General features: G+C 39.9%; 1 protein-coding gene across 2 annotated transcripts in view; it reads left to right on the forward strand.

Moving 5' to 3' along the window:
• The window catches only part of TMEM50B (transmembrane protein 50B), a 37,040-nt gene extending 13,956 nt beyond the window's left edge, over window positions 1-23,084 (forward strand). Inside the window, exons 2-7 of one of the 2 annotated variants that reach the window (XM_006048241.3) lie at window positions 4,548-4,687; window positions 6,703-6,815; window positions 8,095-8,162; window positions 15,243-15,335; window positions 18,142-18,199; window positions 21,620-23,084. In XM_006048241.3, the coding sequence (XP_006048303.1) occupies window positions 4,589-4,687; window positions 6,703-6,815; window positions 8,095-8,162; window positions 15,243-15,335; window positions 18,142-18,199; window positions 21,620-21,665 (477 nt within the window). In that variant the 5' untranslated portion in view covers window positions 4,548-4,588 and the 3' untranslated portion in view covers window positions 21,666-23,084. Of the gene's footprint in view, window positions 1-4,547; window positions 4,688-6,702; window positions 6,816-8,094; window positions 8,163-15,242; window positions 15,336-17,037; window positions 18,200-21,619 lie in introns of those variants that run through there. The other variant, XM_044939497.1, reaches the window with a different exon arrangement.
• Window positions 23,085-23,750: the final 666 nt, after the last annotated feature.

Here is a 23,750-nt window from a genome sequence, read left to right on the forward strand (position 1 = left end):
TAAAATGCCCTCTAAAAAGGGCTCATTTCTGGGAATTCCCTGGTGGTCCAGTGGTTAGGATTCTGAGCTTCCACTTAAGGGAGCATAGGTTTGATCCCTGGTTAGGGAACTAAGATCCTGTATGCTGCATGGCACAGGCGAAAAAAACAAAAAAGACTCATTTCTTTTTATAAAGAGTTACCTCTTTTAGGAGTGGCAATAATGACTGTCTAATGTCTATCAAGGCTATGGTTTTTCCAGTGGTCATGTATGGATGTAAGAGTTGGACTGTGAAGAAAGCTGAGCACCAAAGAATTGATGCTTTTGAACTGTGGTGCTGGAGAAGACTCTTGAGAGTCCCTTGGACTGCAAGGAGATCCAGCCAGTCCATCCTAAAGGAGATCAGTCCTGGGTGTTCATTGGAAGGACTGATGCTAAAGCTGAATGGCATCACCGACTCGATGGACATGAGTTTGAGTGAACTCCGGGAGTTAGTGATGGACAGGGAGGCCTGGTGTGCTGCGATTCATGGGGTCGCAAAGAGTCGGACATGACTGAGCGACTGAACTGAAATGAGCTGAACTGAATGTATTAGAAAACTTCCATTAGTTCAGTTTAATAATCTTGTTTTTTAAAAATTGCTACCAGGATCAGTTTTATGGGAGAACATACCGGTAATTTCCTTGACCTCAAAAAAGTTTGTTTATTAAACATAGTTATAGACATAGTACATCATATAAGAGGTTTTTCAACAGGCAAGAAGAATCAACAATTCATAGTTTTAATTACAGTGTTAATGTTAAAAATCACTTTGCATTAAAAAAATGTAATTCATGCTCAGTGCAGCAGACTTTGAAAATAGACTAAAAAACACACACATCTTATTATCATCCATATGTATAATGATATTACGGAAGTACTGCTGTTTGTCCTTCTAGCATTTTTACACATGTATGTGTTTATATATACTGCTGATTCTTTTTTCTAAAAAGGAAATAATGCAATAGATAGTCTTAATAACCTGCCTTTTTCACTTAGTCATTACCATTTACTCATGCCATTCAATGTTTTTCAGAAATAAATATAAAAAAAGTTTTTTTCACATGGCATGTGGGATATTAGCTCCCCAACTAGAGATTAAACCTGCACCCCCTGCATTGGAAGCATGGGGTCTCAACCACTGGACCACCAGGGAAGTCCCTCAAAAATACTTTTTTAAATGTCTGCATTAATGCCAAAGACTTTGACTGTGTAGATCACAACAAACTGTGGGAAATTCTTCAAGAGACGGGAATACCAGACCACCTGACCTGCCTCCTGAGAAATCTGTATGCAGGTCAAGAAGCAACACTTAGAACTGGACATGGAAAAACAGACTGGTTCCAAATTGGGAAAGCAGTACGTCAAGGCTGTATATTGTCACCCTGTTTGTTTAACTTATATGCAGAGTACATCATGCGAAATGTTGGGCTGGATGAAGCAAAAGCTAGGATCAATATTTCCAGGGAAAATATCAATAACCTCAGATATGCAGATGATGTCTCCCTTAGGGCAGAAAGAGAAGAACTAACGAGCTTCTTGATAAAAGTGAAAGAGGAGAGTGAAAAAGTTGGCTTAAAACTCAACATTCAGAAAATGAAGATCATGGCATCTGGACCCGGGAAACAATGGAAACAGTGAGAGATTTTATTTTCTTGGGCTCCGAGATCACTGCAGATGGTGACTGCAGCCATGAAATTAAAAGATGCTTGCTCCTTGGAAGAAAAGTTATGACCAACCTAGACAGCTTATTAAAAAACAGAGACATTACTTTGCCCACAAAGGTCCGTCTAGTCAGAGCTATCATTTTTCCTGTGGTCATGTATGGATGTGAGAGTTGGACTATAAAGAAAGCTGAGCCCCGAAGAATTGTTGCTTTTGAACTGTGGTGTTGGAGAAGACTCTTGAGAGTCCCTTGGACTGCAAGGAGATCCAGCCAGTCTGTCCTAAGGGAGATGATCAGTCCTGGGTGTTAATTGAAAGGACTGATATTGAAGCTGAAACCCCAATACTTTGGCCACCTGATGTGAAGAGTTGACTCATTTGAAAAGACCCTGATGCTGGGAAAGATTGAAGGCGGGAGGAGAAAGGGATGACAGAGGATGAGCTGGGTGGATGGCATCACTGACTCAATGGACATGAGTTTGGGTAAACTCCGGGAGTTGGTGATGGACAGGGAGGCCTGGTGTGCTGCGGTTCATGGGGTCGCAAAGAGTCGGACATGACTGAGCGACTGAACTGAACTGAACTGATGCCATTTTATATAAGGGACTTCAGTGTCCACAGGTTTTAGTATCCAAGGGGAGTCCTGGAACCAAATCCCCTGTATATACTGAGGGATGACTGTATGTTTTCTGAAATGAATTTAAGGAGACTATTTATTCGGCTGTGTCGGGTCTTAGTTGCAGTATGCGGACCTTTCAGGATCTTTCACTGTGGCATGCTCCTTCGCTAGCTGTGGTTCCCCAGGCTCTGGGCCAAATGGGCTCAGTAGTTGCGGCATGCAGACCTAGTTGCCCTGAGGCATGTGGGATCTTAGTTCCCCGACCAGGGATCAAACCCACATCTTCTGTGTTGAAAGGTGGATTCTTAACCCCTGGACCACTGGGTAACTCTTGGGAAATGAATTTTACAATAAGAAGTACGACTTTTGTTTTAACCTTCAGACATTGTCTTAAATTCATGGTGACCTTCCCCTAAACTTGCTTTTTAACTAGTTAATATTTAATCTTTGATAACAGTTCATCTCCATGTCTGCAGACTATCTTAATGAAACATACCCATAAAGCATACAGAGTAAGTCTTTAGTGCAGCTAAAGCATATCTAAATGATAAAATTAAAAAAAAACTGCTTGTGGGTAAAATTTACATACTGTAAAATACACAGCTCTTAAGTGTTCACTTCAGTAACTTTTGATAAATACATGTACCTGCATAATCAGTATCTCAACCAAGATATAGACCATTTCTATCACTCCCCCCCACAAAAAAAAGTTCCCTTGTAGTCAGTTCTCAGTCCCTGTAGGCAATCACTGTTTTGATTTCTGGGAACATTGGTTAGTTTTGCCTCTTAAGCTTCATTTAAATAGCATCATACAGCATATACTCTTTTGTGTCTGCCTTTTTTCACATAAATCAGGTTTCTGAGTTTTTTTTTCTGTGTGCTTATATGTATTATTCATCCTTTTTTGTCCCTGAATAATATTCCATTCTATGGATTGATCATAATTTGTTTATCCATTTGTTTTTCTGTTAAGCATTTAGGTTGTTTCAGTTTGGCACTAATATGAATAAACCTGTTCTAAACTTGCTTGTAAAAGTCTTTTTGTGTATGTGGACATATGTTTTTACTTCCCTTGGTAAATATTTAGAAATGGAATTGCTAGGTTATAGGATGGTTTATTTTTAACTTTGTAAGAAATTGCAATCAGAAATGTGTAAGATTTCCAATTGTTCTACCACCAACAGTCAATCTTTTTAAAAAATCTTAGCTCTTCTAGTGGATGTGATATTTCTTTAATTTGCATTTCCCTGATGACTAATGATATTGAATGCTTTTTAAGATGCTTTTGTTCATTGTATTTTAATTTAATTAATTTATTTTTGGCTGCAGTGGATCATTGTTGCTGTGTGAGGACTTTCTGTAGTTGCAGTGAGGGGTTAGTCAGGTATTTAAGAGAGTTTATATTGCAGTGTTTGGGGCTAGCTGTTGGCTGGGCCGCCACCTGGAACTAGACCAGAACACCTATATGTGGTCTCCTCACAGTACCGTGGCCTTGAATTTTTCATGAAGGAACCAGGACTCTGGTCTTAGTGTTCCTTACCTTGTATGATCTAGTCTGAGAAGTTACATGACATCACTTTCTCTACTTTGTTGGTCAACCCACCTTTGCTGTGCTGTGCTGAGTTGCTCAGTCATGTCTGACTCTTTGCAACCCACTGGACTGTAGCCCACCAGGCTTCTCTGCTCATGGGGATTCTCCAGGCAAGAATACTAGAGTGGGTTGCTGTGCCCTCCTCCATGGGATCTTCCCAACCCTGGGATCGAATCCAGGCAGCAGATTCTTTACTATATGAGATACAGGGGAAGCCCAAGAATACTGGAGTGGGTAGCCTATTCCTTCTCTAGGGGATCTTCCTGACCCAGGAATCGAACCGGGGTCTCTTGCATTGCAGGTGGATTCTTTACCAGTTGAGCTACCAGGGAAGCCCTCAACCCACCTTTATTGTTGGCCTCAATTCAAAGGAAGGTACATAGATCCACCTCTCAATTGGAGAAGTGTCAGAGACTTTGCAGACACGTTTTAAAAACACCCTGCTCGTTTAACAGATACTGTTAGTAAGCGCCCTTTTGTGTCTTAGCAGTCTTAGGTACATCTCAATAGATACTCAGTGTAGTACTGAATTTTTCTTCTTACCTGTAGGAGATAAAGGCCCGAAGTAAGTTGTTCTTTAAAGCTTTAAGAAAGGAGTAGAATATTTCACTTCTTAAAAATATTTCCTTACATGTATTTTTTTTTTTTTTTTAGTATATAGTATTTAATGAAAAATCCATGCTTCAGTGGTGAAAATGGCGGGCTTCCTAGATAATTTCCGTTGGCCGGAATGTGAGTGCATTGACTGGAGTGAGAGAAGAAACGCGGTGGCTTCTGTGGTTGCAGGTATATTGGTAAGTGGAAAGGCGTCGTTGGTGACATTTATGCCTCACCTTTCCCCCTGAAAATTGATCTTGATTCCTTTGCACTATGAATAACCAAGATAATACAGTTTTTGTAGGCAGTAGTTTTTTTTTCCTTCCTTTTTTGTTTTAATATTTATTTATTTATTTTTTGGCCATGCTGGGTTTTTGTTGCTGTGTGCAAGCCTTCTCTAGTTGCAGCGCCCGTGCTTCTCATTGCAATGACGTCTCTCCTTGAGGAGCACAGACTCTAGGGCACATGGGCTTCTGTAGTTGCTGCTCGAGGGCTCCGGTGCTCGGGCTCAGTAGTTGTGGTGCATGGGCTTAGTGCTCCTCTGCATGTGGGATCCTCACGGACCAGGGATTGAACCCGTGATCCTTGCACTGGCAGGCAGATTCTTAACTGCTAGATCACCAGGGAAGTTTTTTAAAAACAAAACAAAACAAAACGCTTTTTACTAAAAATATCAAACATACAGACAAAAATAGAATGGTATAAAGAGTCCCTTTTCACCCCCTGTACTTAATCTTTGAGCTTCAAAAAAATTAAATCATGGATTTCTCTGATGGGCCAGTGGTTAAGATTCCACGATTCCACTGCAGGGGGTATGAGCTCCATCCCTCCTCAGGGAACTAAGATCCCACATGCTGCAATGAAAGTGAAAGTGAAGTTGCTCAGTTGTGTCCAACTCTTTGGGAACCCATGGACTGTAGCCTGCCAGGCTCCCCTGTCCATGGGACTCTCCAGGCAAGAATACTGGAGTGGGTTGCCATTTCCTTCTCCAGGAGATCTTCCCAACCCAGGGATCAAACTTTGGCTCCTGCATTGCAGGCGGATTCTTCACCCTCTGAGCCACTAGAGAAGCCATAGGGCACAGCACCCGCCCCGCCCCCCCAAGAAAAAATCAGATCATGGCCAATCTTGTGATGGAAATCAAGCATTCCCTGGCCCCACCGAATAAGATACTTGCTGTATTTTACATGTCATTCAAGACCTTCTTTACAATAGTGGCATACTCCATCATGAAGTTTTGCATTAATTTTCTTGGTCTGAAGACTCTTGTTATAAAACTTTTCATTTTGAAGCTAAATGTATTCTGGTGCCTCCAAGGCCTGGAACAAGTTACGTTCCCTTCGGGGAGCTCATCATTGAAACCACAACCACCTTGAGCTGGGACCAGAAAGATCCTGTTACACTTAGTGTAAATTTCTCTTTTTCAGTGTATAGGTCTACACCTGAAGTCCAATAGAAAAAAAAAAATAAGTAGGACAAGAACTAAAGATAACTGTGAAGCAGTATGCATGCAGAAGTCTTTTAGGTGTTTCTAAGTTTTTCTTGCTCTCTAGGGTCATCTCTCCTGCACTTAATTTGCCTATGAAATTCCTTAGTAACTTTTCTACTTTGTCTATTCAGCCTAGTTTACATAGAAACTTTACATTTTCCAAACTCATATTTAATCAGTTTTACAGTATTTAATCAAACTGCCTATTAATTAAAATCATAGCAAGCTTAGATGTTTTCTTGGAGACGTGGCGACTCATTTGTGGAAACGAAAGTGTTTGGTCACATTAAAAAGAATGTCCGAGTGCTTTTTAATATGAACAAGAGAGTGAAACCAGGTAATCAGGGAACTGGTTAGTTAAGAGAGCTTTGGTTGTGTATAATTTTATGGTGCATTTATGGTGTATTTTATGGTTGTATGTAAATTTATGGTGAAAGAAGCAGATAATTCATTCCCAGATAATAAGTTTTTCATCTTGCACTGAGAGCAGGACATCAGAATCTTACACCGATTTGATTAGTTGGATTTACCTCATACACTATAAAGAAGTAAACAAGGGATTCTTATTTTTTATATTTCAGCATCTAAAACTCCAAGTAGACATATTTCATTGTATGTTTCAATTATATGGCCCATAGAAAACGTGAAATGTTAAGGAACACGTAAGCCAAAGTGTTAGTGTTAGTGCTGTTTTAACGACGTGGGCTCTTTTTCCTTCTCAAGTTTTTTACCGGTTGGTGGATAATGATCGATGCAGCTGTAGTGTATCCGAAGCCAGAACAGCTGAACCATGCCTTTCACACATGTGGTGTGTTTTCCACATTGGCTTTCTTCATGTAAGTATGAGGTAACTCTCAACTCAAGGTTATTTTTCTAAAAACTTTTTTTCCTCAAAAGTTTAATGCTATCTGGAATAACTTCGATAGAGTCTTTAACATGATAGATATATATGTGCATATATCTATATTCCCATTTTATTAAAATTTTTAAAAATCAAGAATGACTGGAATTTAGTCAGATAATCTTTTTATCCTCTATAATGATTCAGCATGTGATTTTTGATCTTATATTTGTTAAACTGACAAATTACTATGTTTTATAGATCTTAAGACTATTTTTTGTATTTTAACATCTCTGAATATCAGCATGCTTCTCATAGTCATTGGTATCTTATAATTCATAATTTTTTTCCTTGGCAGCATGAAAAATAATGGTACATCTTAAAAATCATTGGCATTTTAGATTTAATCAAGTTTGTACATTTGTAGATTCTTTAGGAGGGGAGTAATCCTTGAATATTCTCATATATTCATCTTTTACCATGGAATATTATTTAAATGTGTTACTTGACTGTATTTGCCAGTATTTGGGGGAGGACAGGATTAACCTTAAATTAAGAGATTGACCTATGGCTTTTCTTTTTTATTAAATCATTTTCAGGTTTAGCCATTCTGTCACTTCCTAAGAGTTTAGAAGTTTTTCATGGATGTCTTTTAATAATTTAAAAAATAGGTTAAAATAAGATTATATAATTTTATTATAGTCAGGAGCTTTAAAAACATTTAAATTTGTAGAAGATGGATCTACTTATATTCATTCAGGATGCTAAGTAAAGACAATTCCTGCTACAAATGAACCTGCTCTGACAAAAGTGGAAAGAGAAGCTGAATAAAGTGAGCCTATTATACATAAACCACATGTTCTTTGAATTTGAGAAATGGATGAGAGAAAGTCACTTGACTTTTAACACAAAGAGAAACTTTTGAGCTCTTGGTTATAGTGAGAGCCTTAAAATGGGGTCATACACAGCGGGCCACTCATGTAAAATAGGCAAGGAAATCAGAAAACGGAAGTCTCTTTCATAATCTCTGGAGGCAAGTGATAGTAATCCCTGAAAATTAAACCTTTTCTGGGTGTATGTTAGTAAAGTAAGACTACTGTAATATTTCTATCCATTAGGACATTTAAGTTAAAAGATACATTCAGTTATTCAGATGTTGACTTTAGTTAGAAAATGTTTCTCTTTTAAGTGACTTGTGAAGAAGATATTCCCTTCTGAATATCTGTGACTCTTAGCAGCCTGAAAGCTTATTGGATGATTTTGTATTGTTTCAGGATAAACGCTGTGTCCAACGCTCAGGTGAGGGGTGACAGCTACGAGAGCGGCTGTTTAGGAAGAACAGGTAAGGCCCTTTTGAGTGGTTACCGTATGCTAGTGAAAGAGGGATCTATCAGTAGAAAAAAAACAACGCCTCTTGTGAGTCTTTCTTTAGGGATGGTAATGATTATGTAGAATTTTTAAAGTTTTGCTTTTAAAAAAAGTTGTCGTTATTTAAAACTTTAAGAAAGTTGAAGTTACTGGTTTTTGTCATGTTATATTGCCCATAGTATATAGATAAGATATATCATTCAGAATCAGTGGATCTTGACTCCAGGTTATTCTTCCTGTACTAATGATGGATTTATTCTTATCCCAAATATTGACCAATAATATTACTTACAGTATAGCTGATTGTGATTATATAACACCAAAGTATGAACACATTAAGAGATCAAACTTAGGGCTACAGTGTTTTTCACATTTAGTTCTGATCACCTGAATAACCAACCCATAGACTACAACGAAAGTATCTAGAACAATCATGCTGTCTACATACACATTTTTTTGTTTAAAATCTTTTGATTTGTCATCCAATAGTATTTTTCTTTTATTCCGACTATAACACATTCTATTAGAATCCATGGGTTTGTTTCCAGTGGAATTTTCTTGCTGTATATGAAAAGTACAGGACTAGACATCCTGTTTCCAGCCTTTAAGGATGAGGGAGGGTAACTTGTAATTATAGTCAGAAATTGGGAATACGTGGGAAAGGAATTTTGAAGGATGATTAGGAATAATAGCAAGCACTTGTAGAATTCAGTTCAAATCAGTTCAGTTCAGTTGCTCAGTCATGTCCGTCTCTTTGCGACCCCATGGACTGTAGCACACCAGGCTTCCCTGCCCAATACCAACTCCAGGAGCTTGCTCAAACTCATGTCCATCAAGTCAGTGATGCCATCCAACCATCTCATCCTCATCCTCCTGCCTTTAATCTTTCTTAGCATCAGAATCTTTTCCAAGGAGTCAGTTCTTTGGGTGGCCAAAGTATTAGAGTTTCAGCTTCAGCATCAGTCCTTCCAGTAAATATTCAGGACCCATTTCCTTTAGGATGGACTGGTTGGATCTTCTTGCAGTCCAAGGGACTCTCAAGAGTCTTCTCCAGTACCACAGTTCAAAAGAATCAAATCTTCAGCACTCAGCTTTCTTTATAGTCCAACTCTCACACCCATACGTGACTATTGGAAAAACAATAGCTTTGACTAGACGGACTTTTGTGGGCAAAATAATGTCTCTGCTTTTTAATATGCTGTCTACGTTGGTTATAACTTTTCTTCCAAGGAGTAAGCGTCTTTTAATTTTGTGGCTGCAGTCACCATCTGCAATGATTTTGCAGCCCAAGAAAATAAAGTCTGCCACTGTTTCCACTGTTTCCCCATCTATTTGCCATGAAGTGATGGGACCAGATGCCATGGCCTTTGTTTTCTGAATGTTGAGCTTTAAGCCAACTTTTCCACTCTCCTCTTTCACTTTCATCTAGAGTCTCTTTAGTTCTTCTTCACTTTCTGCCATAAGGGTGGTGTCATCTGCATATCTGAGGTTATTGATATTTTTCCTGGCAGTCTTTATTCCAGCTTTTGCTTCATCCAGCTGGCATTTTACATGATGTACTCTTCATATAAGTTAAACAAGCAGGGTGACAATATACAGCCTTGACATACTCCTTTCTCAATTTGGAACCAGTCTGTTTTTCCATGTCCAGTTCCAACTGTTGCTTCCTGACCTGCATACAAATTTCACAGGAGGCAGTTCAGGCGGTCTGGTATTCCCATCTCTTGAAGAATTTACCACGATTTGTTGTGATCCACACAGTCAAAGGCTTTTGGTGTAGTCAATAAAGCAGAAGTAGATGTTTTTCTAGAACTCTTGCTTTCTCAATGATCCAATGGATGTTGGCAATTTGATCTCTGGTTCCTCTGCCTTTTCTAAAGCCAGTTTGACATCTGGAAGTTCATGGTTCACATACTGTTAAAGCCTGGCTTGGAGAATTTTGAGCATTACTTTGCTAGCATGTGAGATGAATGCAATTGCGCGGTAGTTTGAACATTCTCTGGCATTGCCTTTCTTTGGGACTGGAATAAAAACTGACCTTTTCCAGTCCTGTGGCCACTGCGGAATTTTCAAATTTGCTGGCATATTGAGTGTAGCACTTTCACAGCATCATCGTTTAGGATTTGAAATAGCTCAACTGGAATTCCATTACCGCCACTAGCTTTGTTCGTAGTGATGCTTCCTAAGGCCCACTTGACTTCGCGTTCTAGGATGTCTGGCTCTGGGTGAGTGATCACACCATCATGGTTATCTAGGTCATGAGGTCATGAAGATATTTTTTGTATAGTTCTTCCATGTATTCTTGCCTCCTCTTCTTAATATCTTCTGCTTCTGTTAGGTCCATACCATTTCTGTCCTTTATCGAGCCCATCTTTGTATGAAATGTTCGCTTGGTATCTCTGATTTTCATGAAGAGAGCTCTAGTCTTTTCCATTCTGTTGTTTTCTCTTTCTTTGCATTGATCACTGAGGAAGGCTTTCTTATCTCTCCTTGCTATTCTTTGAAACTCTGCATTCAAATGGGTATATCTTTACTTTTCTCCTTTGCCTTTCGTGTCTCTTCTTTTCTCAGCTATTTGTAAGGCCTCCTCAGACAACCATTTTGCCTTTTTTCATTTCTTTTTCTTGGGGATGATCTTGATCACTGCCTCCTGTACAATGTCACGAACCTCCATCCATAGTTCTTCAAGCACTCTGTCTTATCAGATCTAACCCCTTGAATCTATTTGTCACTTCCATTGTATAATTGTAAGGGATTTGATTTAGGTCTTTCCTAAATCGTCTAGTTGTTTTCCTCACTTTCTTCAATTTAAGCCTGAATTTGGCAATAAGGAGTTCATGATCTGAGCCACAGTCAGCTTCTGGTCTTGTTTTTGCTGATTGCATAGAGCTTCTCCATCTTTGGTTGCAAAGAATATAATCAATCTGATTTTGGTGTTGACCATCTGGTGATGTCCATGTGTAGAGTCTTCTCTTGTGTTGTTGGAAGAGGGTGTTTGCTATGACCAGTGCATTCTCTTGGCAAAACTCTATTAGCCTTTGCCCTGCTTCATTTTGTACTCCAAGGCCAAATTTGCTTGTTACTCCAGGTATCTCTTGACTTCCTACTTTTGGACATCTTTCTTTGGTGTTGGTTCTAGAATGTCTTGTAGGTCTTCATAGAACCATTCAACTTCAGCTTCTTCAGCGTTACTTACTGGTTGGGGCATAGACTTGGATTACTGTGATATTGAATGGTTTGCCTTGAAAATGAACAGAGATCATTCTGTCGATTTTGAGATTGCATCCAAGTACTGCATTTCTGACTCTTGTTGACTATGAGGGCTACTCCATTTCTTCTAAGGGATCCTTGCCTACAGTAGTAGATATAAATTCGCCCATTGCAGTCCATTTTAGTTCACTGATTCCTAAAATGTCAATGTTCACTCTTGCCATCTCCTGTTTGGCCACTTCCAATTTACCTTGACTCATGGACCTAACATTCCATGTTCCTAAGCAATATTGTTCTTTATAGCATTGGACTTTACTTCCATCGCCAGTCCCATCTACAACTGGGTGTTGTTTTTGCTTTAGCTCCATCTCTTCATTCTTTCTGGAGTTATTTCTCCACTGATCTCCAGTAGCATTTTGGGTACCTACCGACCTAGGGAGTTCATCTTTCAGGGTCATATCTTTTTGCCTTTTCATAGTGTTCATGGGATTCTCAAGGCAAGAATACTGAAGTGGTTTGCCATTCCCCTCTTGTAGAATACTTCGTGTGTACCAAAGACTAGCCTGAATTCTGTACACATATTAACTCAGTTAATTTTGCAATAGTCCTTGGAGCTAAGCGATCTTGTCCTCAATTTTAGATGAGGAAACTAAGGCACAGAGCTCAAGTAACTTGTCCAAAGTCAGAAAGCAAGTGTGGTGGGGCCAGGATTTACACACTGACAGGCTGGTTTCAGAGCCTACGCTTTTAGCCACTGTGTCATGCTTGTATCCAGTCGAGAACCGTTTAGTCTCCTTGTCTGTTACCATTTACTCAGTGTAATTGAGGATACTTTTATATGAAATATAAAGTTCAGTTTAAGGTGTACAATTTGAATTTTGACAAATGTACGCAGTGTGTAACTACACCTGCAGTCATAGTGTAGAATATTCCCATTACTCCAGAGAGTTTAATCCCCTTTCCCCTACCTGGCCACCACTGATCTGCCTCCTGTCACTGCAGTTTTGCCCTTTCTAGAATCTCATGTACCCACACAATGACTCCCACTTGGCCTCTTCAGCCCCTGGCAACCACTACTGTACTCTCTGTTTCTGTGAGCTTGACTGTCTTAGATACCTCACATGAGGGCATGGGGCTGGAAGAAGGAAATCCTGCTGTATGTGACAATAGGGATGAACCTGGAGGATGTGATGCTAAGTGAACTGAACCAGTTACAGGGGGACAGATAAGATTTCTTTTGCACCTGATGCTTTAAATGCTGATGCAGATTTTACAGTTTCACTTGCATTGTGATCCTTGAAGAATTGGAGAGGCTGGAGATAGTGACAAATGACAGGCAAACCTAAGTTAAAAGTGCATTGCGGGGCTTCCCTGGTGGCTCCGTGGTAAAGAATTCACTGTCAGTGCAGGGGACACAGGTTCGATCCCTGACCTGGGAGGATCCCACATGCCATGGAGCTCCTATTGAGCCGCTGCTCTAGAGCCAGGAGCCACAACTACTGAAGCCCGTGCACCCTAGAGCCCGAGCTCCGCAGCAAGAGCAGCCACCACAGTGAGAAGCCCCCACACTGCAACTAGGGAGTAGCCCCCACTCGCAACTAGGAAAAGCCCACAGAGCAACAAAGACCCAGCACAACCAAGAATAAAAATAAATAAAAATTATTTTAAAAAGTGCATTGTGTATGTTTGTGTGTACATGCTCACTTGCATGGGAGAAGGCAATGGCACTCCACTCCAGTACTTTTTCCTATAAAATCCCATGGATAGAGGGGCCTGGTAGGCTGCAGTCCATGGGGTGGCTAGAGTCGGACACGACTGAGCGACTTCACTTTCACTTTTCACTTTCATGCATGGGAGAAGGAAATGGCAACCCACTCCAGTGTTCTTGCCTGGAGAATCCCAGGGACGGGGAGCCTGGTGGGCTGCCGTCTATGGGGTTGCACAGAGTTGGACACGACTAAAGTGACGCAGCAGCAGCAGCAGCTCACTTGCATGTCTTGTGCCCCAGCTTTGGCAAGTTGTGTCAGAAATGAGTGAGAATGAAGAATAAAAGAGCATGTATTAGCAAATGAAAATGTTGTGCATAGAGCACACATTTATTTATTTGATCATTAAAAATATATTCCACAGACATTGCTGTGGATTATGTTACTATTATCTATTTTGTATAGAAAAGTCTGCTGTAACTTACCCAAAGCTTTTTAGCTTAAAGGTAGAACTTGTATTTGTCTTGGGTCTGTCTGGTTCCAAAGCCTGTACTTTTTCCTCTTAGTGACTGTTACATTTTATTCCATGATTATTCTCTACTCAGTTAAAGTTCATAGTACAGTTTATACATGGTGCCTTTAGTGCAAGTTCTGTCTAGTACTTCAGAAACTAAGGGCAGACCGTCTTATAGGCATGCTCAGTTATTGCCACACTTTCATACTACTTTAACAGTTTATTTGTAATTTATTCTTCTTTAATTCCCAGAGTAATTTGCAAGAGAGTGTTATCAAAGCAATAAATATACAACAAATGGGAATGTTAAATAAGAAGGAACAGGAACCCCAGGTAGAAAGGAGATCTTGTACTTAGAATTTAGGACAAGATGGATACTCTTATTAATTGTTTATTAACCTGACTCTGAGCTTCCTTGTAGTCAAAGCAAAAAAGGGAAAATATTAGTTTTTTATTTTTTGTTAAACAAAAGCATACTCATTTTTTAAGGGAAGTTTTTTTTTTCTTGTTCTATCAGAAGAGTTTTGAGTGGTCACATATAAAGGACATGAAGGAAAATAATTACAAAGAGTTTTGGTAGTTCCTTTTCATTTATTTTAGAAAAAAGCTGTGATTGAATTTGGAAGATGTCTTTCTCCAAGGAGCTAAACATTACTGTATATTTCTGGAGATCTGCTTAGTATTATGATAAAACTGAGATAATCTGGAGACCCGTTTTTTTCAAACATCAGCTGTTCAGCCATGCTGAGCTTTGAGCTTGCTGCTTATCTGGTGTCCAAAATATATGAATTTCTGTTCACTTAGTAACAGAATATCTGCAATGAAGGCAAGTTTAGCTATTATGGAAATCAGCTTGGGTTTTATTTTCATTCCAGTGGAGCTTTATTCAAACCCTTCCACAGGGTGACAGGCTGTCAGTATACCTGTGATCAGGGTCTGGCAGAAATGCTAACTTGCTTTCCTAAAAGTGTGTTGAATCTACTCACATGTCCAGATGATCACTGTATTGAGATTCTGTGTTGTATAAATTCAAAAATTCTACATAGTGAGGGGTTGAAGAGATGCTTTTGTCCTTGAACTTTTCAAGGATACATGGCACAAGTTGCCGCCTCAGCCATAAGAGAGACTGATATATGGCTGCTGTTAGTACCATATCGAGTAGTAACACGAAATTAATACTGATGAAGAGGGGACATATGGTCTTTATTCATTTGCAGTCTCTCATTCCTGTATGGTAATGGCTGTCTGAAATACATTTGTTACTTCTAATAGAACAATTACTTTGATAATATATAAGAGGGTAACTTTTCAGTTAGGGTTCAATTAATCAGTTTGGTTAAGTAGGCAGACTTATGAAGCCTGCCTGCTTTAATTTACTCAGCTGTTAGTTTTTTTAGCCAGTAGAACAGCAACTTACCCTTTTTCCCTTCCCAAGTATTGCTTTACCCTTTTTAGTTTTATTTTTTTAAATCTTCATTCAGTTAATTGTTAAAGCAGGTGTATATAAATACGTGACTGTCTTTGATAGGCACAGTGTATATTAAGTTGTGTGTTCTAGTGTTATGTATTCCTGAGACATAGAACTGCGGAAATGAGCAAATCATGAAGCCTGCTTTTCACACAGGTGCTCGAGTTTGGCTCTTCATTGGTTTCATGTTGATGTTTGGGTCACTGATTGCTTCTATGTGGATTCTCTTTGGTGCCTATGTTACCCAGAGTAAGTATTTATTCCTCTTTTCTTTTGTAGGAGAGATTCAGATATGTCTTTTCTATGTGGCTTAGTCTGTTATCTCCCCATGGAGTAAAATTTAGTGTAATTACTCAGCTTCAAGCTAAGACTCTGTGTAAAAATAAAAGTTGTTTAATATAACTTTCTTGTGGGGTCATTGAGTGCAGTAGGGTAGGCTCGCTGGGAAATCCAAGCCACTGACAAGACCAGGTAACTCTCAGCTATCTCTCAAGGTTCTCCTTCCTTTCTTACCCTAAGCAGCCAGGCTCTACACTAGAGGCCTTTTACTGAGGGTCATGGTCTTAAAAGTGGGAACCCTGCACAGGGCTACAGCCCCCTTATACACAACTCGAAAATCCTTGAAGTGCTGAAGGTCAAGAATTTCATAACCAGCTTGGCAGCAAAACCTGACCTAAATTGACCTGGGGCTCATTATTATCTTTATTTGCTTTAATAAGCATTCAGATGTTTTATTATGGGAGGGAATATGGTTGTGTTTGATTGTGGGATACTGGTCCAAACCCAGTTGCAGGTGCAATGTAATATTATGCCCTGTGTTATGATTCTTAAATCTGAAAAATTCTGAGTTCTAAAACATGTCTGGCCCCAAGGATTTCAAGATAAGGTGTTATGGACGCCAGTATCTTTCTGTCCACTGATATGTCTCCTCTCCAACCCCAGTCTCTAATTTTTCATTCATAGGTACAAGAGGAGTCTTTTAAGTGCAAGATTGAAGACGTGTGTAGCCTTTATGTAGAAACTGTTAATGCAATGGCGTGAGCTCTTAGTACACCATTCTGAGTCTTGGGACTGTTTCAGTTACCACAGCTTTTCATCAGGGAGGTGGTGAGAGGTTTTGAAAAGCAGGACCCAGTAGTACCCTGTACTCCTGGAAGCATCAGAAGAACCTTTCACTGGCTCTCCCCCTTCACGCCAAAGATAGAATCAGTTTCAGATAACACTTTATTCATCATCTGATGCCTCTGTCTTTGGAATCTCTTTGTCACTCTGCTTAACTGTCACTTCTCCTTGTTCTGACCCCCAGCTGACCTTTTAATGTAGTGATAGGATCCCTTAAGTATCATAGGTTGATCAGTATTAGATTTTGGAATACCTTCATCTTTCATTTTGTGCAAAATAAATAGGTATAAGAGGTCAGTGGTTGACTAATGTTTAAATAATACCACTCACCAAATATATCTAAAATGTGTTATTTTAATAAATTAAAAATACTATGGAGCTTGCAGTTGTTGGGCTGTACCATGTAGCATATGTTGGGCTGTTCCATGTAGCGTATGTTGGGCTGTTCCATGTAGCACGTGCGATCTTCCTTCCCCCACCAGTTGAAGTGCAGAATCCTAACCACTGGACCGCCAGGGAATTCCCTTTAGTGGTTGTATCTTAGTCTTTAAAGATCCAGTATATACTGAGGAATTTCTTGATTATGGATCTCATTTTCATATTCCTACAGCACTGCTTATTACATATACTTAAAGTATTTTGGCCAAACCACACAGCCTGTAGGATCTTAGTTCCCTGACCAGGGATTGAACCCGCACTCCCTGCAGTGGAAGCTCGGAGTCTTAACCACTGGACCACCAAGGAATTCCCTATGTCTACATCTTAGTTTGCAAACTGAACATGCATTTACTTCAGAGAGCATTTCTAACACATAGTTCACATCTTTTAGTGTACAGGTTTCCTGGAACTGTTACTGATAGTCGCAGCTGACAGTCACACAGTGCTTCCTGAGCAAGCACTGTCATGAGTGCTGTGCACAGTCTACACCTGTCACACTCTGTGCGGTAGGTGTGCTCACAATGTCCATTTTACAGATGAGGAAGGTAAAGGATAATGGGTTAAATAATTTGCCCATAATCATGCATTTAGTCAGTGGTAGAGCTGGGATTCAGATCCCTGGGTACGGCTCAAACTTGGAGCTTTTAACCATGTAGCTGTATTGTTTGCTGTGATTTCAAAGGCTACAAATTGAATATTTCTTCATCCTACCTAGTATTTTTAATCAATGTTAATTGTTTTATAAAAGTTAATATCCACAAAAATTTGAATCTTTTCCAATGTTTTCTTTTTCCTTCTTAGAAAGATAGTGACTCTTTTCTCCAGGAGAATATGATGATGAATTCTAATGATTCTTTTTGCATATGTGTCAGATTTATGAAATAAAACTCCTAAATTCATGAAGGAAAATCAGCTGAACAGACTTTGTTAGATCATCAAAAATGTGATTTGCATCTTTCTAACATTGTGTATTCCTAACGTTGTATATTTCTATCATTGTGTACTTCTAACATTGTGTGTTTCTGACATTGTGTATTTATTGGCCATGGGACGTGACGGATGAGCTGCTGCTTCCTCAGCAGTTCAGATGTAGCTGAAAACATAGCAAATACTTAAGACGAAAAGAAAATCTAGTAAATTCTTTGTCTTTTATCCAGAATGAAAGTAATCCTTTGTTTTGAGAGAATAAGGTTGGCATTTTCTTATTTCAGTTTTGTTGTAGATTTCTTTTTTCTTTTCTTTTTTTGGCTGTACCATTTGGCTTGTGGGATCTTAGCTCCATGAACTGATTGAACCCTGAAATTGAGCCCTGAGAGCAAAAGTGCAGAGTCCTCGCCACTGGACTGCCAGGGGATTCCCTCATTGTGGATTGCTTGGAGTTAATGAATAATAGTAGTTATTTTATAATATACAGAGCATTATAAATGTCACAAATACTTTGTTGCTGACCTTTGCCTTTTGTAATCTTCTGATCTGTTTTACTTTGTGTGTGCAGATACTGATGTTTATCCAGGACTAGCTGTGTTTTTTCAAAATGCACTTATATTTTTTAGGTAAGTTGCCTAATTTTTAAACTATACATGTATACCATTTACAGAAACATCATCTTTATTATAAGAGCAGCATATGCAATGAAACATGTATAAATCTACAATATATAAAACTTCTTTTAAAACGTGAAAGTTCTACTATCACATAAAAGCATACATAAACCACTTAATTAGGGGCCCTGCTATATGCCAAGACCTAAGCTGGATGCTTTATGTATGTTAACTTTTTAAATTCCCGTGTAATTGTCTTAAGTATGTGAACCAGATGGTGTTCCTATTTTATCAATGAGAAAATAAGACTCAGAGGCTTACTTAAGTTCACTTAATAAGCAAATGCAGAACAGAGATTTGGATCCACCAGACTGCTGTTGCCATAGGCTGTGTTTTGTTAAGAAGCCATATCATGTACCTTCAGTTAAAAAAAAAATTAGAATTAATACATAATATGCATGTCATATACAAAACCTGATTAGGGAATTAAATTTTTTTTTTTAAGTTTTTTAAGATAACTTTAAGTAAGATAATAAAATGATCAGAAGTGTTTTTTAGGGGTAATCTTCTGTAAAGCTTCCAAAATGAAGCCTGTATCCTTTGCTTTTTGAGATGAAAATGTCCTTTAGTGTAAAGATCGGTAGGTACTTTAGGCATCATTTATAAAATTACACCCCTTACCCTACACCTCACTCACTGAAGCATTAAGATCTAAGCATTGAAGAAGTTTGTTTTCATCATTGGTTTTAAGGAGTTGGATTATGGAGGGCTATGGTGTCGTTTTCTTCATATTTCTTCTTTTGGGGTTCACAGAGTTTCTTGGATCTGTGGATTTATAGTTTTCACCATACTTGGAATCTTTTCAGACAGTATTTCCTCAGATCTTTTTTTCTGTCCACCCTTCCCTCCTGGGTTCCAGCTATACATGTACTAGGCTGCTAGATGTCGTTCCACAGCTCACTGGTGCTTCGTTCTTTGCGTGCTTTTTTCCTACCTCTCGACCACTGCTCTTCTGCCCACCAAGTCTTCTTCTCTTTTCTTGTTTTCTCTCTGTGTTTCATTTGGGTTAGTTTCCACTGTTACATCTTTAAATTCACTGATGTCTGCTTCCATCACATCTAATCTGTTACTCCCATCCAGAGTGTTTTTCATCTCAGACATTGAATTTTTCATCTCTGTTAACTTGATTTGGGCATTAATTTTTTTCACCATTTCCACGTCTCTCCCTAACATGCTTATGCTTTTCCTCTGTCTTCTTGAACATATGAAGTATGTTTATAACTATTTCAATGTCCTTGTCTAATTGTATCAATTGTCAGTCTGTTTCTATTGATTACTTCTGTTTCCTTTTTTCATTCTGGGTCTCTTTCTCTGTTTGCTCTTTGCTGGTGGCTGACTGGGGGCTGGACTTTTGGGTGTTCCTTTAAACGTTTTTGAGCCTTGTTCTGAATGTAGCTCAGTCATTTGGAAACGCGTTGATCCTTTGGATCTTGCTTTTAAGCTTTGTTAGGCAGGCCCAGAGCAGCTTTAGTCTGGGACTAATAGGGCCCCCTTGCTAAGGCAGAGAGCACTTCTGAGTGTTCTTCCTGATGCCGCATGTGTTCTGAGGTGTCCACTCTGCTATGAGATTGTGAGGTATTCCCAGCCCTTTGGGAGCTCTGGGAATGGTTCTTTCCAATGCTTCCTTCCCTTTTCTTGGGTAGTTTCCACACACGCATCTACTGTCAGTACTCGGCAGAAGCCCATGGGGCCCTACCCTCTAGCTCTCTGTCCTCCACCTTGCACACTCTGGCTGCTCAGCCTCCCTGAACTCTCGACACTGTTTGCTCACCTCAGGAGACCCCTGTGCCTGGGTTCCCTCTTATTGCCCTGTGGCTGGGGCACTCTTGGTTTTGAAAGATGTGTGGCTGTTTCTGCGTCTTGTGATTGTATTTCTTGGCACATGACTGACACCCTTCTGGGAATACATTCAATTTGCACAAAGACGTCTTAGGCACTGTTTCGAGATCAAATTTAAATTCAGATTCAGCCCTTTGCAGGGGCAGATGAGCCTGTGTAAATGACAGTTGGTTGAACAGAAACCTTGTGTGTGTAAAGGCCTGTGCTCACGTGGGCAGTGGCTGCTGCACCAGCTGTGTGCTCCGCCCAGAGGCCAGCAAGTTACGCAGCCAGCCGTGCTTCCTGTGTGCCGGGCCTTTTCTGAGTGCGGAGGGCAGCTCCTCCTCCTCTGTTTGCTGTGCCTGCTGGTCCGCCACGCCCTGGCCACTCACTGTTGAGGTTTCTTAAGGTTCTGCTCTAGGCCTCTTCTCGACTCCTTCCCTCTCTCGATGAGGTCCTTTTTGCTGGGGACTTCAGTTAGTACCTGTGTGCCCAGGGAGCCACAGATGTCTGTGTCTAGACCACGTATTGGATTCTTACTTATCCCTTCCTGAGTGGCTGATGTTTCAAATCTAACACAGCCAGTGTACCCAGAGCTCAAACTCCTGGTCCCAGAGTGTCCTATCTTTCTGCCCTTTCCTTCTTCCCCTCATGCCTTGCTGAGGTAATTCTTTCTTCCTTCCCTCTCTCTCTTCCTCCCTTCCTTCCTCCTCTCCTCCCTGCCTCCCCCCGGGTCTTCAGGGCTGTGGGCAGCTTTTCTCTAGTTGTGGAGAGTGGGGACTTCTCACACTGCGGTGGCCGCTTCTGTTGCGGGGTGCGAGCTCTAGGTGCGTGGGCTCAGTAGTTGTGGCGCATAAGCTTAGATGCCCCGTGGCATATGGGATCTTCCCAAACTGGGGATCGAACCCATGTCGCTGCATTGCCAGGTGGATTCTTAACCACTGGACCACCAGGGAAGTCCCACACTTCCTTTCTTTTAGATCTCAGTTCAGTCATCACTTCCTTAGGAAAACCTTGACCTCTAACTAGGTCCGATCCTTGTATTTCTCTCTCTTAGTCCCATGTGTATCACTGAGTTGGGATTTGGTTTTCTCCCACTGGTGAGTACATTTGTCTAGTTTTGGCTCACAGTCCCATTCCCAGTGCTTAGCCAGGTGCCTCATGCCCAGCCAGCACTCTGTACAGTAACTATCTGTAAATGAATGAAGAATTGCGTCATGGTCTGTTTTAGGATGCTTCAGTTTTTGTAGCTCAGATATTGTAGAACCCTAGAGATGTGAGTGACCTTATTGCTGGCCACGATGAGAAATGTGCTCTTTCCTTACCGGTGTCCTATCCAGTAACTTCAGGCTTTAAGAAGATATTAAACTCAGCCATGAGGCCCACAGACTGCTTTATAAACAAGTAAATTCAGACCAACAGCACCACAGTCTTTACTTTTAGAAGCTGATAGAAAGGATCAGTGAGGTACCCATCAAAGCATATTTAGAAAATGAATTCTCTATTGTGTTTCTATGTGATTTTACCTCACGATTTATTTTAATATCTTTCCAGCACTCTGATCTACAAATTTGGAAGAACTGAAGAGCTGTGGACCTGAGATCACTTCTCAAATCACGTTTTCCTTTTGTTATATTCTATCTGTAGATAAGTTTTTATCTCAGTATAGTTTACACATTGCCAAATGGAATAGATTGTACATTAAGTGTTTTGTCTCTTTACACTTTTATGCCCTGAGTTTTTAAATAGTTTTATGAAATTTCTGTCCTTTTTTTTTCATTGAATTAGATTGTTAATATGTACATAGTATAAGACTATATAGATGAGATGAGGAGTGTCAGTTTTTTTATTCTTGAAGACTTAAAGCTTAATCTGTTCCCTGAGCCAGGGTTGTATCATCATGGTCATTGTAGCATTAACTACTTTGCCTGATTTTCAAAGATGTGCAAAAAATACAGCTCCACATATCTGAAATAAGCACTGAGCCATTAAAAAGGGTATTTTAGCAAGTTGTAATTTATTTTGGCTTAAAAATGAGATTTTTTTTAAAGGAAAAATGTTTGTTCTTATGTATAAAAAAAGTGGACTTTTATATGAAGATTTTTAAAAATGCCCGAAGGACTAGTTTGAAAATCTGTTCTAAAAAACAATTCCTCTAATAAGACTTTATTTGAGAAAGGGTAATACATGATCACATAAGCTCAGTTTTACATGGCTGATGTAAAAAGACTGTTAGGCAGCTCAGCAACATGCTTCTTAACAAAAGCAGCTTAAACGGTTGTCTTTTGACAGCCTACTATTATCTGATGTTACCAAATTCTATATCAAGCAGTTTGAAGACAATTGCAGTTTAAAAGCATGAACCATATAACAAAAAGTGGAATAATTAGATTCAGGATAAAAGCACACTTCCCAAAGGGGATCATCATGACCTAGTGAAAAATTAGGCATTTCATCCACTCAGTGACTTGACTGCAAGTCTGTCTTTGCTTTAGCTCTCAAAACTTTAGGTGATCTCTCCCTGCAAAATACATCTTTAACCTGAAAGTTCTTACTCCAGTCAAAAGCTTCTTTTGCTGAGTGTGAAATACTGTATTTGCACTGTGTGTATTCCCCTGAGAGATTTCAAAGGGAGAGCTGGGTCTTTATTTCTACTTTGGCTTTCCTTTGTTTTTTTTGTTGCACTTTTCAACAGGTTTTTTGTTGTTGTTGCACTTTTTTCCTCCAGAGGGACTTTTCTAGAGCCTTTTGTTGTAAGACAGAATAATATTAGTGATATTATATGCAGCTTCTAACATAAGCCGTGTTTTGCTTAACATCTCTCCTCTCTGAGGTTTTACCGCGCACAGAGTATGAAGCAGTTGTGGAATGCTGTGCCTTTGTCTGATATCATCTTGTTTAATCACTTTCTCTTTGTTGTTTTTTCCTTCAAAAATACTGTCTCGCTTCCAATAAACTGTAAGACTAATTAATGTTTCCGCTCCCTTGTAACTTGTTGCAATAAATATTACTTCTCACACATTGTAATATTGTTAAATCTGTTGGAGAAAACAAACTCTACAATTTGGCTTGCTGCTCAGGTTTCAGTCATTCCCAGTGGACCTGGTCAAAGAAGTGACTTCCCTTTACAAAATCTATATATATATATATAGATTCCCTGTTGGGCGCAGGGGACACAACTGCTCAGCTTGTGAGATTCTAGCTCCCTGGCCAGGGCTCAAACCTGGGCCCTCAGCAGTGAAAGTGGGGAGTCCCAACCACTGGACCGGCAGTGAACTCCTGGGAGAAATATATTCTTCTCAGATTTGTGAGGTGCTAGTGTGAAGGCTCGGAGAAGGCAATGGCACCCCACTCCACTGCTCTTGCCTGGAAAATCCCATGGACGGAGGAGCCTGGTGGGCTGCAGTCCATGGGGTCACGGAGGGTCGGACACAACTGAGCGACTTCACTTTCCCTTTTCACTTTCATGCATTGGAAAAGGAAATGGCAACCCACTCCAGTGTTCTTGCCTGGAGAATCCCAGGGACGGGGGAGCCTTGTGGAGTCAGACACGACTGAAGCGACTTAGCAGCAGTAGCAGCAGCAGTGTGAAGGCTAATGAAGGGAAAGCTGACTGAAATAGTGGCTGCTTTTTCTATTTTTGACTCTGTCATGAATTTGTTTTTTAATTGGGAGCAAATCACTT

This window comes from Bubalus bubalis, chromosome 1 (assembly GCF_019923935.1).
Source record: "Bubalus bubalis isolate 160015118507 breed Murrah chromosome 1, NDDB_SH_1, whole genome shotgun sequence".
NCBI classification, from domain to species: domain Eukaryota; kingdom Metazoa; phylum Chordata; class Mammalia; order Artiodactyla; family Bovidae; genus Bubalus; species Bubalus bubalis.